At 42.7% G+C, this 18331-nt stretch overlaps 1 protein-coding gene across 4 annotated transcripts in view; it reads left to right on the forward strand.

Moving 5' to 3' along the window:
* The window catches only part of RBBP8 (RB binding protein 8, endonuclease), an 85856-nt gene that overhangs the window by 60359 nt on the left and 7166 nt on the right, over positions 1–18331 (forward strand). For all 4 annotated transcript variants that reach the window (XM_069731189.1, XM_069731188.1, XM_069731191.1 and 1 more), the window contains 4 exons: positions 10283–10397; positions 16234–16325; positions 17016–17118; positions 17202–17366. In XM_069731189.1, the coding sequence (XP_069587290.1) occupies positions 10283–10397; positions 16234–16325; positions 17016–17118; positions 17202–17366 (475 nt within the window). The remainder of the gene's footprint in view (positions 1–10282; positions 10398–16233; positions 16326–17015; positions 17119–17201; positions 17367–18331) is intronic.

The raw sequence follows: 18331 nt of genomic DNA on the forward strand, positions 1-18331 counted from the left end.
TTTGAACCGCTACAAGAAATCTCTCTCTCCTTCCTCTCCTGGAAGGTTGCCTTCCTGGTAGCTATCTCCTCAATCAGACGAGTGGCCAAACTCACAGCTCTTTCTTGCCATTCCCCCTACTTGGGTTTTCACCAGGACAAAGTGGTCCTGCGTCAGGTTCTGTCCTTTCTTCCTAAGGTATTTTCCTTCTTTCACCTCAATAAAGACATCATTATTCAGAATTCTAAGGTCCTCACAGAGGCCTCCCTGCTTCAAGATCTACCATTGCCCACTGGATCCGTTCTGCCATTTTGGAAGCCTATCAGATAAGGGACAGAGCACTTCCACTCAGGCATGACTCTCTCCTCTCTCGCAGTGGGGCCTTCCTGGGCTGTCCACCACCAGACATTGGCTTTGCAAAGCTGCTATATAGTTTTCCATTCATACCTTTGCAAAGTTCTACAGACTTCACATCTACGCATCGTTGTATGCGAACCTCTGTAGAAAGGTCCTGCAGGCAACAGTGTCCCGAGCTCAGACTTGAGGGTACTGTCCTTTAGCCCACCCTTGGTACTGCTTTTGGACGTCCCATGGTTTCCTGTGTCCCTCATTGAGGGGATAGAGAAATGAAGATTGTGGGTACTCACAAATCTTTCTCTGAGCCTTCAATGGGGCACACAGCACCTGCTCTTGTATAAAGTTATCTTAGTTCTGGTATATTGTTTTGAGCTATGTTTTTGCCTTTATGTTGCTTCTCCTCGGCTTTCTCACAAACTCCGTGCCAGTTGGTGGGGTCTACACTGCTGGGTAGGAGCTAACTTTTTTTTTTTCCCATGGTATCCGCCTCCTAGTGACAGCAGCATACCCTCATGGTTTCTTAGGTTCCCCAATGAAGGCTCAAAGAAAGAGATTTTATGATGAGTTCCCAAAATCTTCATTTTCATCTCGGCAGTGGGGCTCTCAGAGTAGGCACCACACAGTGCCAGAACGCTCGCTAGAAACCTGCAGGTTAATAGTGTTATTTTACATAACCGGTTCCCTTTAAAGGGAACCTGTCACCCCGTTTTTTGAGATTGAGCTATAAATACTGTTAAATAGGGCCTGCGCTGTGCGTTACTATAGTGTATGTAGTGTACCCCGATTCCCCATGTATGCTGAGAAATACATTACCAAAGTCGCCGTTTTCGCCTGTCAATCAGGCTGGTCTGGTCAGGTGGGCGTGTTCACAGCGCTCTTTTCTTCCCCAGCTTTCCGTTGGTGGCGTAGTGGTGTGCGCATGTCCAGAGTTCCGACTTCCCTGCGCCCACGTGAAGACACAGCGCGCGATCTGCGCTGTAATCCCTTGCATCGGTGGGGGCGGCCATCTTCCTGGGGCCGCGCGTGCGCAGATGGAGTGCTCTGCTGCACGGGGCTTCAGGAAAATGGCCGCGGGCAGCCGCGCGTGCGCATTAGAGATCGCGGCGGCCATTTTCCCAAAGCCGAGATGCAAACTAACAAAATAGTCCTTCAATCGGCTCCATCAACAGACAGTGTCTGAAAATAATGAAACAAAGCGGGAAAAAAACTTTTTTTTTGTACAGTATTTTTTTTCCATAATAAAAATAGATGCAAGTTTGGTATCGATGCAATCAGACTGACCTGGACAATGATGTTTCCAGGCCCATTTGGAATTTTCTTTTCCTTTTTCAGTACATTATTAATTAAATGAATGATGCAATTCAAAAATACCACTTGTTTCACAAAAAGCAAGTGTTATGGCTCTTGAGAGAAGGCAAGTTAAAAATGAACGTTCAAAAATGAAAAATTCCCTGGTCCTTAACCCCTTCACGACCTGTGACATGTATACATCATATGTTGTTTCCCCACATGTTTTCCCGCACATGGCAACTGATTTCATCAGTTGACTTTTGCAGCCAACAGCCGCTGGTGGAACCGCTATTCACCCGCAGCTGTGAACATGTTAAATGTTGCTGTCAATCCGTGGAAGCGTGTCATTAATCCTGTCCATCGGCGCTCTTGTCACAAGATCACAAGGCGCCGATTTGTTGGCATGATAATCTGGAGTCTGTAGGGGACCCCTGTGGTTATCATTGCCGAACTGCTATTAGCACTGCCTTATGACTTGAGCCCTGCTTTGTGTACCATAGGTGATCGGAATATCACAGCTTCAAGTCTATGGAGACTTTTGAAGCAAGTGGAAAGTAGGAAAAAAAATGTAACCCCTTAACGACTGCCGATATGCCTTTTAAGTGCAGCAGTTAAGGGTACTTATGCCTCAGCGCCGCTTTTTTAACGGCGCTGAGAAATAAGTGTAAAGTCCCCCCAGAGTCGGAATTTCTCTGGGGTCTCGGCTACCGAGGGTAGCTGAGACCCCAGAGAACATGATTTAAGTCGTTTTTTACTGACCCCAGAGTTGCGATCGCCATTATTAACGGAATAATGGTGACCACAAAAAAAAGTCCAATTTCTCCTCTGATGTGATCGCACATCAGAGGAGAGAGAAATGGGGTCCCCTATCCCCCCTGTACCTCCGTTGTCCCTGGAACCCCTTGTGAAGTCCCCCGGGCCGCCGGCATCTTCTTCCGGGAGAAAATGGCGGGCGCATGTGCAGTGCACCCCGTCGAGATCTGCCAGCTGGCACCCGGCAACAATAGGAAATTTTTCCTATTGGCTCATTTTGGTCACTGTGATAGATCGTAAAATAGTAAATCAAACCCCCCTTTATCACGCACTTAGATAGGTAAAAATAATAAAATTTTAAAAATGTATTTATTTCTATCTTTCCACTAGGTTTAGGGTGGGGCTAAAGTTGGAGTTAGGGTGGGGGCTAGGGTTGTGGCTATGGTTGGAATTAGGGATATGGCTAGGGTTGTAGTTAGAATTGGTGGGTTCCACTGTTTAGCTTCATCAGGGGGTCTCCAAATGCGACATGGCGTCACCATTGATTCCAGCCAAATTTTGCGTTCAAATAGTCAAACGGTGCTCCCTCCCTTCTGAGCCCTGCCATGTCCCCAAACAGTGGCTTTCCCCCACATACAGGGTATTGGCGTACTCAGTAGAAATTGTACAACCAATTTTGTGGTCCATTTTTTCCTGATACCCTTGTGAAAATAAAAAGAAATTGGTTCCAAAGTAAATTTTTTGTGAAAAAGGGAAAATGTTAATTTTTTTCCTTCCACATTGCTTAAGTTCTCGTGAAGCACCTGAAGTGTTAATAAACTTATTGAATGTGGGTTTGCGCACCTTGAGGGGTGCAGTTTTTGGAATAGTGTCACTTTTGGATATTTTTTGTTATGTTGACCCCCCCCCCCCCCAAACTCACTTCAAACGTGAGGCGGTCCCTAAAAAAATTGTTTTGTCAGATAAATGAGAAATCGCTGGTCAACTTTTAACCCTTATAACGACCTAACAAAAAAAATTGTTTCCAAAATTGAGCTGATCAAAAGTTGACATGTGGGAAATGTTATTTATTAACTATTTTGTGTGACACCACTCTGTTTTAAGTGTACAAAAATTAAAATTTGAAAATTGCCAAATGTTTGCCAAATTTCGTTTTTTTTCATAAATAAACGCAAGTTATATCTAAGAAATTTTACCACTAACATGAAGTACAATTCTCATAACCAGTGGGATCCATTGAAGCATTCTAGAGCTATAACTTCATAAATATACAAAAAAGGTTGCACTCTATCGTGCAATAGCATGTCTAATATGAAATATATGAAATATGAATAGCAAAATGGCTTTTGAACATTAGGAAAATATTTAAGAGACGCTTTGCACAGAATTTGATATAATCAAATAGTGTGAGCCCATCAACCAGTCGTCAAGGTGGTCTCATAAAACTGATGGGTCCCTGACCCCCCCTGTCCAAATGTGAACACTTACCAAAGGCCAATGTCTGTATGCCTGGGTTAATGTGGACAGCTCTGTTCAGTAAAGCCTATATATGAGTTGGCCGGGACCAAGTGTGATGAGATGCAATTAAAAACCACATGGTGATGAGAGGAGTGCGCAGTCAGTAAGCTAACATAGAAATGACAAAAAAAGACTCGCACATCCAAACTAGTGTGAATAGGTGCATACCAGGAGCAGCTACCTCCATACATAAATATACAAAAAAGGTTGCACTCAATCGTGCAAAAGCATGTCTAATATGAAATATATGAAATATGAATAGCAAAATGGCTTTTGAACATTAGGAAAATATTTAAGAGACTCTTTGCACAGAATTTGATATAATCAAATAGTGTGAGCCCATCAACCAGTCGTCAAGGTGGTCTCATAAAACTGATGGGTCCCTGACCCCCCTGTCCAAAAGTGACACTGGTCAGAATTGTAAAAATTGGCTTGGTCATTAGGTACCAAATTGGCTCTGTCACTAAGGGGTTAAAAATATTTAGAAATTTAACAATATAAAAGTTGAAAACACCCCCTTTTTGCCCCATTCAAAATAAAACAAAAAAATGCACATTGGGCGTTTCTTAATGCGGCAATACCAAATCTATCAAAATATAAAAATAATTAATCAGATCAGTTAAATGTGTAACGAGAAAAAAAGTCTAAACGCCAGAATTGCGGTTTATGGTCGCCACAACATTGCAGTAACAGAATTTCCAAACATCGATCCTACACCACATGAGTATCAATAAAAACGTCAGCTCGGCATGCAAAAAATAAGCCCTCACCCAGCCACAGATCCCTAAAAATGGAGACGTCGTGTCTCGTAAAATGTAGAATTATAATTGCGGGTCAGTTTTAGCATTTAGTAAACATGGTTAATAAAAAACAAAACCAATTGTGGAGTTGCCTTTTTTTTTTTTAAATTTCACAGCACTTTAATTTTTTTTTCCCGTTTTCCAGTACACAATATGGTAAAACCAATGGTGTAGTTGAAAAGTACAACTCGTCCCGCAAAAAAATTAGCCCTCACTTGGCCATATTGATGATAAAATGAAAAAGTTATTGCTCTGAGAAGAAAAGGCGCAAAAAACTGAAACTGAAAAGCCCAAGGTCATGGAGGGGTTAGGATTAGTCACAGACTGCAATCTGATGGCAATATTTACTGTCCATGATTTTCACAGACCCATAGATTTGCATAGATAATTTTGTTTTGCAAATCTGATTGAAAAAAACAAACAACTTTACATGTTTCCATGATTTGTTGTGGACACTCGGTGTACAAAAAACATGGACATGTGAACAGTTCCATGATGTTCGTTCTTCGTAGTCAAAGTTGACCATGACATCGGGGTTAGAAGAGAATTAGTAGTTATGGGTCCGGAGTGGCTGATGAGTCCAATCCGGACCCTGAAGGTTCGCCCACATACTTGACATAAGGAAGCAGATGTAGTCAGTACGCCAGATACTACTTGTGCGTTGCGGACAGCACGCTTTCTTTTTGCATCAGATTTTCCTATCTTCAGCTACACATGCTCCTGAGGTGATCCTGCCCCGCCAAACTGGACGATCCAGGGCAAGCTCTTCCCATTCATTGGTGTTGACTTCCAGGTTTTTGAGAGACACCTTAAGGCAGTCTTTATAGCGCTTCTTCTGCCCCCCAACTGCTCGCATTCCTTGGCACAGTTCTCCATACAGCAGTTGTTTTGGTAGTCGGCTGTCAAGCATTCTGACCACATGTCCAGCCCACCTGGCTTGGACTTTCAGCAGGAGAGTGTAAACGCTGCAGAGCCCAGTTTGTTCCAGAATTGCCGTGTCCGGGACATTGTCTTGCCACCTGATGTGGAGGAGTCTACGGAGGCAACTCATGTGAAAATGATTAAACTTTTTAGCATGCCGGCTGTAGATTGTCCAGGTCTCGCTAGCATAGAGAAGTGTGGTGAGGACCACCGCGCAGTAGATCTTCAGCTTGGTGGTAAGGCTAAGTCCCCTTCGTTCCCAGATGTTCTTACGGAGTCTCCAGAAGGCGGCACTAGCTTTGGCAATTCTGTTATTAACCTCTGCATCTATGGTTACTTCACAGCTGCCTAAGTAGGTGAAGTTATCGACTGCTTTGGGGTTTTGCTCCTTCACCGTGATATGTGGCTCCTTGTATAGTTTCCCTGGAACAGGTTGATACATGACTTCGGTTTTTCTAATGTTGATCTCGAGACCAAAACTATCGGAGGCTTGCAAAAAGCAGTCCATTTCATGCTGCAGCTGCTGTTAATAATTCATGGATAACAGTCTCATACACTTTCGTAACTGCCTTCAGGCGTTTTGGGTTGAATAGCTTGCCATCAGTCCTGTACCCAACCTGGATTCCATCTTCACAGTTGTTAAAGGCATCACTTAACATTGCAGAAAATAGCATACTGAACAGGATTGGAGCAAGTACACAACCTTGTTTTACGCCGTTTGTTACTGGGAAAGCCTCAGATTCGTCTCCATCGTTCAGAACCTTCATCATCATGCCATCATGGAACTGCCAGACGATTGAGATGAACTTGCTCGGGCAGCCGAATTTTGCCATGATCTTCCACAGACCGTCTCTACTGACTGTGTCGAAAGCCTTGGTCAAATCAACAAAAGTTACATAAAGGTCACGGTGTTGCTCCTGGCACTTTTCCTGAAGTTGACGTGCTGCAAAGACAATATCTACTGTTCCACATTTAGCACGGAAACTAAACTGGCTTTCGGGTAATAGGCCTTGCTCAAGGTGATGTAAAACAGGGGTGTCAAACTGCATTCCTCGAGGGCTATAAACAGGTCATGTTTTCAGGATTTCCTTATACTGCACAGGTGATAATTTAATCACCTACACAAATAATGAGTTGGTGATTAAATTATCTCCTTTGCAGTACAAGGAAATCCTGAAAACATGACCTGTTTACAGCCCTCGAGGAATGCAGTTTGACACCCCTGATGTAAAAGACGGTTGAGCAAGAGACAAGCCAATATCTTTCCTGCAGTGGACAGAATGGAGATGCCTCGATAGTTGTCACAAGATTGGCAATTACCTTTCCTCTTGTATATGTGAATTATGTTGCTGTTGCAGAACCTGTTCCTTTTTCCACGTATACTGGAATAGTTTGGTCACCGTTTGCATCAGAGCAGGGCCGCCAGCTTTATATACAGTACCTCAGCAGTATAGCATCCTTTCCGGGTGCATTTCCACAAGAAAGTTGTTTTACTGCTTTCCTGACTTCATCTCCACTTGGAAGAACATCAAGATCCTTGTTTATTTCTACCTGGGGCAGGCAAGCAATAGCCTCGTCATTGATATTGGCAGGGCAATTGAGAATATTATTAAAGTGCTCAGCCCACCGTTCCAGAATTTGTTTCTTTTCTGTTAGCAGCAAGCTTGATGTCTGGGGTCCATATACAGCTTTGAGTGCATCATAGAAGCGTTTCTGGTCATGGGTATCTGCATAGCCCTGAATTTCATCAGCCTTCTTGCTAAACCAGTTATCCTGCATCTCGCGTAGCTTGACCTGTACCTTTCTTTTTATGTTGGTAAAGGCATCTTTCTTAGCTAGCGACGTGGGGTCATTTTGATACACCTTGTACCGCTGATGTTTCTCTTCTAGGGGTGTCTTTATTTCCTTGTCCTTTTCGTCGAACCAATCTTGATTATTTCTGGCTACTGATCCGAGATGCTCCAGAGCAGTATTATAAACAGCATCTCTCAGAATCGTCCACTTTTCCTCAACGCGGGTCCCCTCTGCCTGCAACATCTCCCTGCAATTCTTTTATTTTGCAGCTTATAGACATTCAGCCTCTTTGTCGTTTTCTGCCCTTTGGATCTCCTCGCAGGCAGGATGCGGAGCCTGCACTTAGACACAATGAGGCGATGGTCAGTCCAGCAGTCTGCACCGCACATGGCCCTTGTCACTCTAAAGGTACCTTCACACATAACGATATTGTTAACGATATCGTTGCTTTTTGTGACGTAGCAACGATATCGTTAATGAAATCGTTATGTGTGACAGCGACCAACGATCAGGCCCCTGCTGGGAGATCGTTGGTCGCTGAATAAAGTCCAGAACTTTATTTCGTCGCTGGATCTCCCGTGGACATCGCTGGATCGGCGTGTGTGACACCGATCCAGCGATGTCTTCACTGGTAACCAGGGTAAACATCGGGTAACTAAGCGCAGGGCCGCGCTTAGTAACCCGATGTTTACCCTGGTTACCATCCTAAAAGTAAAAAAAAACAAACACTACATACTTACCTACAGCCGTCTGTCCTCCAGCGCTGTGCTCTGCTCTCCTCCTGTACTGGCTGTGAGCGTTGGTCAGCCGGAAAGCAGAGCGGTGACGTCACCGCTCTGCTTTCCGGCCGCTGTGCTCACAGACAGTACAGGAGGAGAGCAGAGCACAGCGCTGGAGGACAGACGGCTGTAGGTAAGTATGTAGTGTTTGTTTTTTTTTACTTTTAGGATGGTAACCAGGGTAAACATCGGGTTACTAAGCGCGGCCCTGCGCTTAGTTACCCGATGTTTACCCTGGTTACCGGCATCGTTGGTCGCTGGAGAGCTGTCTGTGTGACAGCTCTCCAGCGACCAAACAGCGACGCTGCAGCGATCCGGATCGTTGTCGGTATCGCTGCAGCGTCGCTTAATGTGAAGGGGCCCTAAAGTCCATCTCATCCCTTTTCCTGGCAATGATGTAATTAATGAGATGCGAATGCCTCGAGCGTGGGTGCATCCATGATGTCTTTTTGCGTGTGGGTAAATGGAATAGGGTGTTGGTGATGACAAGGGTATGTGTGGCACATATCTTGAGGAGCAGCAGGCCATTACTGTTACACTTGCCAGTGCTGTATCTCCCAATGACCCCTTCCCAGTTTTGATGGTCTGTTCCCACTCTGGCATTAAAGTCTCCAAGTATAATAAGCTTGTCTGCCTGTGGAGTTGCTGAAATAAGTGTTTCAAGTTCATCATAGAACTTCTCTTTAATATCATCCGGGTTAGTCATAGTAGGAGCATAGGCACTGATCAGAGTTGCATGTTTCTTGTTTGTAAGTGGGAGCTGAAATGCCCTCAGACGGTCGTTGATACCCTCCGGAAGCATGGTAAGTTTACGAACAAGATGAGTTTTGATAGCAAATCTCACACCTGCTTCTCGTTTTCCAGTGCTGCCTCGGCCACTCCAGAAAAACGTATATCCACCACTATGCTCTGTCAAGTGACCCTTGTCTGCTTGGCGTGTTTCGCTGAGAGCTGCTATATCAACCTTGTAATGAGCTAGCTCCCTAGCAACCAATGCCGTTCTTCTCTCTGGTCTATCTGCCTTAGTATTATCCAGCAGAGTTCTCACATTCCCTGTGCCAAGGTTGAGTACCATAATTTTCTTTTTCTTTATCGTGTGTCGACCACTGTATGGGAAACCCGCCAGCTGCGGTAGGCTGGCCAGGTGAAATGAAGCAGACTATGTTTGAGGCACCCTTTCTAACCCCGTCCTTGATTGAGGTGAGCAGAGTGATCCTGAACAGGACTGCTCAGACACCCAGGAGGCTGCCGAACTCCACTGCTGCTTCGATCCAGTGGGGAGCGACCATATGGCCTGGGCCGCCTGCGTGCAGGTTCATGACTACAGTTTCCAGTGATTCCACACCTGCAGCTTTGCCACTCTACTATCGCCATAGGACTTTAGATACGCAGTGGTTGAAGTCATGACTTGCGCTTGACTGGGATTAAAGTAAGGAAGAGTTGTGCAGTCGTCAACCTCACTCGCCCGTACCTATCTAGCCTCAGTGGCAAGAACTAGGCGAGACAACTAGAGATAGGTCAGGGTGCAGTGGATGGCCAGCAGTGTCCTATATGTGCCTCGCTGCGCCCTCTCAGCGCTCCACAATGCTGTGCTGGGAATTGCTTGTCTGTCTGTTGAATTTTGAATGGTTTCTTCCACACAGTCTGCCATATCCAGTCTTCACATGCAAGGGTAGGCAAACTCTTGAAAATCACCGTAGGTCTCAAAAAAACCAACGGCTACCCTCACCTGGTTTGGCCCGCCTGCTGAGGCGGTGTTCCGGGGTGCACCCGCTGCTAGCAGCTACTTAGAGGTACAGGTGAGAGTTGAGCATTAGATGAGGACCAAAGAAGGAAGAGCTGTCCAGAAAGGACACGGCAAGCCCTCCACCAGGTGTGCTACTTCTATCTACACTCCTAGAACAGTTCCATAGACTTTAATGGATACATGTTTTATTCTATCTGATAGAAAACACGTAATTCACGGACATCTGAATGAGGACTGCAATTTAAATATTACTTATAATGGTGACATATAATGACTTTATTTGATTCTTGATTAATTATATGGTTATTTATTAAATATCCAGCAACTTTAACCCTTCTTTTCAGGAAACTGGATTCCACGTGCCAAAAAGGCCTGGTAGATCAGTGCACAGAGGTAGCAAGCAAGCATCTGTACTGCAGCCGAATCCTCACATTCTTCAATCCAGAGACACAGAGAAAGGTATACCATGCTTACATCTAGTCCTCGGTCTCTTTATCGGAACTATCTGTGTGATCTTTATTGTGGTCATTTGCCAAGGATTCTAGTTTTCAGTAAGACATGAATGCTGTGCTAATTATGGAAGGTTTTTGGAAAGTACCCGTATACACTAGAATATAAGCCGAGGCCCCTAATATAGCCACAAAAAACTGGGAAAACTTATTGACTCGAGTATAAGCTGCCTCTGATCACTGCTGTGTAATCTCTGAAATATTGTGGTCAATCATGTGACAACAGCATTTAAATAACTCATCTTGGTGGAGCGTCTGATCGTGCGTTGTATTTGCAAAATACCTTGACAGCCGTGGCTACCTGAACATCCCTCTTGGTTCTTCTTGCCTGGTAGAAAAATGTTGCTATTGCTAACTGACTTGGGGTTGTACCTTTGTGGTCTCCTGCATAACCCAGTACATGCCTTTAGGAATTTAAGGGAACTTAACTATTACAGACCTATCCAAATAAATTGCCAACATTGCCCCTTAATCCAGTCAAATGCAAAAATGACCAAAACGTATGACCCAAATCTGTTTGCTCTCTTTTACACTGGGGGCAGCAATCCTTTGATCTAAGACCCATCCTGTGAAATACTCTTGGGGTTATATAGAATCTGTGTAGAAGAAACAATTGTTGAACTTTTGTGCTACATTAACCTTCAGAAGCCACTCCAAAACATCCTCACACTCTTCCAAAGACATACGACCCACATCCCTCTTCCATCTAGAATTAACCAGTTCCATGGGCTCTCCCAAATTTTTCATTAACAGAGATTTGTAACTATAGCTAGAAGTACATGATCCAATATTCCATTAGATGAGATGGAGAGGTCAGTGATCCCTCCTTATCCCTAAGGCTATGTGCACACGTATTCTGGTCCACTGCAGGTTTTTCCGCAGCGGATTTGATAAATCCACAGTGCAAAACCGCTGCGGATTTACCGCGGTTTTTCTGCGGATTTCACTGCGGTTTTACAACTGCGGATTTCTATTGGAGCAGTTGTAAAACTGCTGCGGAATCCACAGAAAGAAGTGACATGCTGCGGAATGTAAACCGCTGCGTTTCCGCACGTTTTTTTCCGCAGCATGTGCACACAGATTTTTGTTTCCCATAGGTTTACATTGTACTGTAAACTCATGGGAAACTGCTGCTGAAACAGTGCGGATCCGCAGCAAAATCCGCATCGTGTGCACATAGCCTTACAGGTCATAATTGTAAAAATTTGTAGAAATCAGTATTACACAGGTTGAACTCCTGTTTCATATCTTCACATGTGCAGAATTGGCCTTCCTAGAATAATTGATACACACATTTCAAACCCTGAAACACATATTCAACCAACTAATGGTACAAAAGTGACTAGAAAGATATTTTGATAATAAAATAATTATTTTATTTAAATACAAAATGTTAAAAAGCTGAAATTTAAAAGACCGGGGAAAAGGGGAAAGAGAAAAACCTCCAAAAAATTCCAGGGAATGGTACAGATGAGATGGAATAGATGATAAACACTGCAAATTCTAGAGCTAGATGTAATTTAGCCTGCTAGGTGAGAAAAAAAAAAGTTAAATTACACCTGTGCGAGGATGCACTTGCAGCAGCTTTCACTGGGCCGTGCTACAACAAGGAAAAAATGTGTGACAATATGGAAAATAGGTGCTAATGGCCGGATGCGTACATTTTCAGCAACTTGCACAAAAAACCACGCTACAACAAGGAAAAAAATGTTGGACTATATGAAAAATGAGTGCTATTGATAATAGAGCCTGCATTGAAAGAAATGAACCGAGTATGGCATAAATCCCTAATCGGTGAAACCGCTATAAAACGTACAGAAAGTTATGTCCTCTCATTGCCGCTAGTATTGATTACAAAGCCCTCTTAAAGTGAACATGTATCCATATTGTGGCTATGGCAAGATGCATGCACAGAAAATGAGAAATAAAGCCATAGTGGCAAATGATGACTGCATAGAAAATGCTGTTACCTGTAAATGAACGCTGAATGACATGCAGTGTTGAAAGAGCCTGTACCATCTTTTCTGTGCGCGCATCTTGCCATAGCCACAATATGGATACATGTTAAGAGGGCTTTATTATCAATACTAGCAGCAATGAGAGGACATAACTTTCTGGACATTTTATAGCAGTTTCATTCAGATCATTCAGCTGCGGCAAGGAAACCTAAATCTCTGAGCAGTCACAGATACTCGGAGACCACCCGAGCATGCTCTGTGAAAACCCGAGCAACGAGTATACTCGCTCATCACTAATCTTTATAGCTATCATCTGAAAATAAAAAAAAATAATGTAAGAAGATATGGGAAGGGGTGCATGGGAAAATCTAGCTGTCTGATGTTCCATGACGGATCCGCGTCTGACAGGTATCGTGTTGTGCTGAGTATGTGTTTGATATGGTTGAAAAAAGGCTCCTTTGTTTCATCAAGATGCTTCTGCATGATAACGACTGTGAAGACGTGACATAATTGTCTGCCGTAAGTAGAAGTAATAGAAAGAAGGCTTCTTCCGGCCACAATACCTGTTCTCTGCTTTTGCTCACCTTTAGCTGTAAATGCAGTCACGGGATTGATTTAGCCTTTACACTGATCATAGAACAATAAAAAAGCCAAATTCTGGCATTAAAAAGTCTCCAATTATGACGCTCCTCATATGTACGCTATAATTTGTGACGTCCGACATAGCTGTTTGACAAGTAAAATATTAATACCAGCTGGTAATTTATTCATTTATAAGAGGAATAACAGAGGATCATTGGAGAGTTCTAACCAAACATGCTCCAGAATTATTATTTTATTGGAAATGCAAGAATTTGCTAAAACCATAATGTCTAAAAAGTGGTAGATTTCAATTAGAACAACCCAAAATGACTTATTTCACTGGATGTGTAACGGTCAAAGCATCTTAATAAAGACATTTTTCTGTGAATGTTCTAGATCAGTGGTGGGTAATTAATTTTTCCACAGTGCAGAGAGAGCTGTACCAATTGGCTGAACTTAATTGTGCTCAATATTAATTTTCGCTGCAGTCAATCACTTAACTGCTCTGATCGTTGTTTAATGCAGCAGTCTAAGGTCATTTGAAGGGTTTTATTCAATAGTGAACATCCCCTTTATGAGTGGGTTTACACATTATGATTAGGTAATTGATATGCATTTTTTCAATGCAGAATAAAATATATTTGGGACTCATGCACATGTGACAGAAGTCATACAATCATCCCAAATGTGCATGAGGCCCAATAATCTTTTCACCCACCCAGCTCAAATAAGCGATTTTGGAATGGTATGAGACACATGTCCCACAGCTGTTGGACAGCCACAGCACATGCAGGGATTACCATATCCCAGCACGGTTTCTCTTCACTATTGCATACTATGGACAATACCATGTGCTGCTCAAGGAAGGCTGGAAAGGGCCAGCATATTCCCAAGGTCTGTGATACAAAATAATCTTATCTGAGATGTTAATGGAAAAAAAATTCTCCAGCGACAAATCATTAGGTAAGTAAAATTTTATTTATAAATAATTAAAAACAACGATAACATAGCAGGCCTGACTCCAAGAAACAATGTCACAACCTACACGTTTCAGCGTATAGTCTTAATCCTGGTTATAGAAAGTGAACACACACCAGCATTATATACACACACGATTTCCGATCATGTGGTAATAACATCCAATCATAAAATGGTAATTTTTATTAAGCAAAACTTAAAATAAAATAAAATCTAATACAATTTATTTTCAGTGTTATTTTTAGGTTTATGTTCTGTTTTGTTTAATAAAAATTACCATTTTATGATTGGAGGTTATTACCACGTGATCAGAAATCAGGTGTATATAATGTAGGTGTGTATTCACTTTCTACACTGTGTGCAGAATTATTAGGCAAGTTGTATTTTGATCACATGATACTTTTTATACATGTTGTCCTATTCCAAGCTGTTCAGGCTTCAGAGCCAACTACCAATTAAGTAAATCAGGTGATGTGCATCTCTGTAATGAGGAGGGGTGTTGTCTAATGACATCAAAACCCTATATAAGGTGTACTTAATTATTAGGCAACTTCCTTTCCTTTGGCAAAATGGGTCAGAAGAGAGATTTGACGGCCTCTGAAAAGTCCAAAATTGTAAGATGTTTTGCAGAGGGATGCAGCAGTCTTGAAATTGCCAAACTTTTGAAGCATGATCACCGAACAATCAAGCGTTTCATGGCAAATAGGCAACAGGGTCGCAAGAAGCGTGTTGGGCAAAAAAGGCGCAAAATAACTGCCCATGAATTGAGGAAAATCAAGCGTGAAGCTGCCAAGATGCCATTTGCCACCAGTTTTGCCATATTTCAGAGCTGCAACGTTACTGGAGAAACAAAAAGCACAAGGTGTGCGATACTCAGGGAAATGGCCAAGGTAAGGAAGGCTGAAAAACGACCACCCTTGAACAAGAAACATAAGATAAAACGTCAAGACTGGGCCAAGAAATATCTTAAGACTGACTTTTGAAAGGTTTTATGGACTGATGAAATGTGAGTGACTCTTGATGGGCCAGATGGATGGGCCAGAGGCTGGATCAGTAAAGGGCAGAGAGCTCCACTCCGACTCAGATGCCAGCAAGGTGGACGTGGGGTACTGGTATGGGCTGGTATCATCAAAGATAAACTTGTGGGATCTTTTCGGGTTGAGGATAGAGTGAAATTCAACTCCCAGACCTACTGCCAGTTTCTGGAAGACAACGTCTTCAAGCAGTGGTACAGGAAGAAGTCGGTATCGTTTAAGAAAAACATGATTTTCATGCAGGACAATGCTCCATCACATGCATCTAACTACTTCACAGCGTGGCTGGCCAGTAAAGGTCTCAAAGAAGAAAAAATAATGACATGGCCCCCTTGTTCACCTGATCTGAACCCCATAGAGAACCTGTGGTCGGACCCCTCATAAAATGTGAGATCTACAGGGAGGGTAAACAGTCCACCTCTCGGAACAGTGTCTGGGAGGCTGTGGTGGCTGCTGCACGCAATGTTCATCGTAACAGATCAAGCAACTGACAGAATCTATGGATGGAAGGCTGCTGAGTGTCATCATAAAGAAAGGTGGCTATATTGGTCACTAATTTTGGGGGGGGGGGGTTGTTTTTGCATGTCAGAAATGTTTATTTCTAAATTTTGTGCATTTATATTGGTTTACCTGGTGAAAATAAACAAGTGAGATGGGAATATATTTGGTTTTTATTAAGTTGCCTAATAACTTTGCACAGTAATAGTTACCTGCACAAACAGATATCCTCCTAAGATAGCCAAATCTAAAAAAAAAAAAAAAACACTCCAACTTCACTCCAACTAATAAAAATAATCCTCTAAAATACAACTTGTCTAATAATTCTGCACACAGTCTATAGCTGTGATTAAGGCTATACGCCAAAACACGTAGGTTGTGGCACTATTTCCTGCAGTCTGGCCTGCTATGTTATCTTTTTTATTTTTTTCTAAATAAAAAACTGATTTTCCTTACCTAAGGATTAATTGCTGAATAATTTCTTCTGTTTACGTGCTGCGTGCAGCCCCAAGCTGGATTTCTCCATGCGCTGTTAGTTCCCGTGGCACAGGTGTTACTTCTGCTGGTGAGCTGACTTCATTCCCCTTTATCTGAGATGTTGGTTATCTCATGGAAGTTCTACAATATATAGACTTTATCAAACTTCTTTTGTGTCTAGTCTTAAGATGACTTTATAATTCTCATTGCATTCTCTCATAAGATGAAACAATAATTTCAGTAATGTATTCTCCTTAAGACCTAGCTTCTGTACAGAACGTGCAGTGGAGCATTGACCCAGGAGCAGACCTTTCCCAGTATAAAATGGACAACACTATTGTTGATGACAAGGTAAGAAGAAAATGTATATTAAAGGGGTTATCCACGATTTGGACAACCCCTTCGCAATCATTATATTTTCCCCCATGTAAAATGACAATTATACTACCTTCTGGTGTACGCACCGCTCATGTGATGTCGGCTCCTGGGGCTCACATGACTTTATTACGTCCCATGAGACCTGCAGCCAGTCAGTGGCCACCTCACGCTCTCTTCAAGCAAAACTGACATCTGGAGGAAGTTACGGAGTAGCAGCTGTCACTTCTTCTGGGTGTCCGTTTTGTCTGAAGGAAATATAAGTGAAGCGGCTATTGATTGGCTGCAGGGCTCACGTGACATAATAGGAGACCTGACTAGTGATGAGCGAATACACACGTTACTCGAGATTTCCTGAGCACGCTGAATGATTTACATCTGTTAGCCAGCATAAGTACATGTGGGGATTCCCTAGCAACCAGGCAACCCCCACATGTACTTATGCTGGCTAGCAGATGTAAATCATTCAGCTGCAGCAATAAAAACAATCTCCAAGCACTAAAAAATACTCGGAGGACCCCCGAGCGTGCTCGAGAAATCTCGAGTAACGAGTATATTCGCTCATCACTAGACCTCACATCTCATGGATGGCACCCACACCAGATGGGAGTATAATATATTGTATTCAGGCAGTATGAATAAATATAATGTGTTGTCTTTGGCCAGGATGGGGGCCATGTAAATCCTGAGTTTGAAGATATGGATTATACCTATGTCAGTGAAAGTATGCTATTAAAGCTGAAGAATCCGGACACCAATGACAGTCCACGTAAGTCACTCTGGTCTGCATGTGTTGCTCTCATAGATACCTGACAGAAGAGCTAATTGCTTTGGTAATGTCTTGTCTTGCAGATAAGGAAAGTAAAAAGCATGACAGTTTTTCAGAAATGTTTGACAAAACAGAATGTGATGCATACATATCATATGCCCAAGGACCAAGCCCTTCCCAGAGGTTGGACTTTGAGGAAGACCCTGATGGATCTACACTCCTCAAAAAAGTGGACATATCTGGAAGAGGTCAGAGATTCCCATCATGGCTGCTCATTTATATGGACAGAGTTATTATTGAATCAGAAACTATTCCACAGCTTTTGTGTAGTAATGTGTTTAGCAATTTGCCTTATCGAGGTAATCAAGGGATTGAAAATCACAGCCCATACGATTGTATATTGCGGTGAGGTGTGTACATATATTAGCTTTAACGTTAAAACAACTACCCTTGAGAAAGCACGTGATTGGCGAAACGCGCGTCGGGGCATCCCTGCAGCGGCATCTATTATGGGTAAGCATTACATTGTATGTACTTGTCACTGTGCCACATAGGTTTAGGCAAATTTAGCTCGTTTTTTGTCCGGGTTTTCATACATTAGATTAGGACCTTAAAGGATACTTTGGATGAGCTTCCTTTGTTGGACGGGAGAGAAATATATATTGATATAACATTAATATGCTTTCCATAAGACATATGTATATATTGTTTGCTGCAGGAATTTTTCTGAGTCTTTTTGACATCCTCACTTTGTATTTTTTTGTATTGTTTTTAATGGCTTTTCAATAAACTGTATTGATTTTATTACATTTTTTTGTGTGTTATAGTGGTCTGTGAGTGCTCTGATGCACTCATATTTTGGTAGTAGTACCTAGTAATGTGTAGGTCCCCCCTCATGCCACAAAAATAACTGATCTGTTCAGGCATGAAGGTGTTCTGTGGAATAGGGCACCAAGATGATAACCGCAAATCCTTTAAGTCCTGTCCTTTAGATGGGTTTGAGTTTTCCAAGCTGCAATGTGGGGCTTCCAGGGATCTGAAGCATACCCCACGGATGCACCATCGGACTGAGATCTGGAAAATTTAGATGTCAAGTGAACACCCTGAATTCTTTAGGTTCTTCACACCATACCTGAATAATTTCTATAGTGTGGCAGGATGTATGTTGTCATGAAAATTAAATGAAAATTAGTGTAATTGAGAACAGTTAAAC

The sequence above is a fragment of the Ranitomeya imitator genome, chromosome 6 (assembly GCF_032444005.1).
Source record: "Ranitomeya imitator isolate aRanImi1 chromosome 6, aRanImi1.pri, whole genome shotgun sequence".
NCBI lineage: Eukaryota > Metazoa > Chordata > Amphibia > Anura > Dendrobatidae > Ranitomeya > Ranitomeya imitator.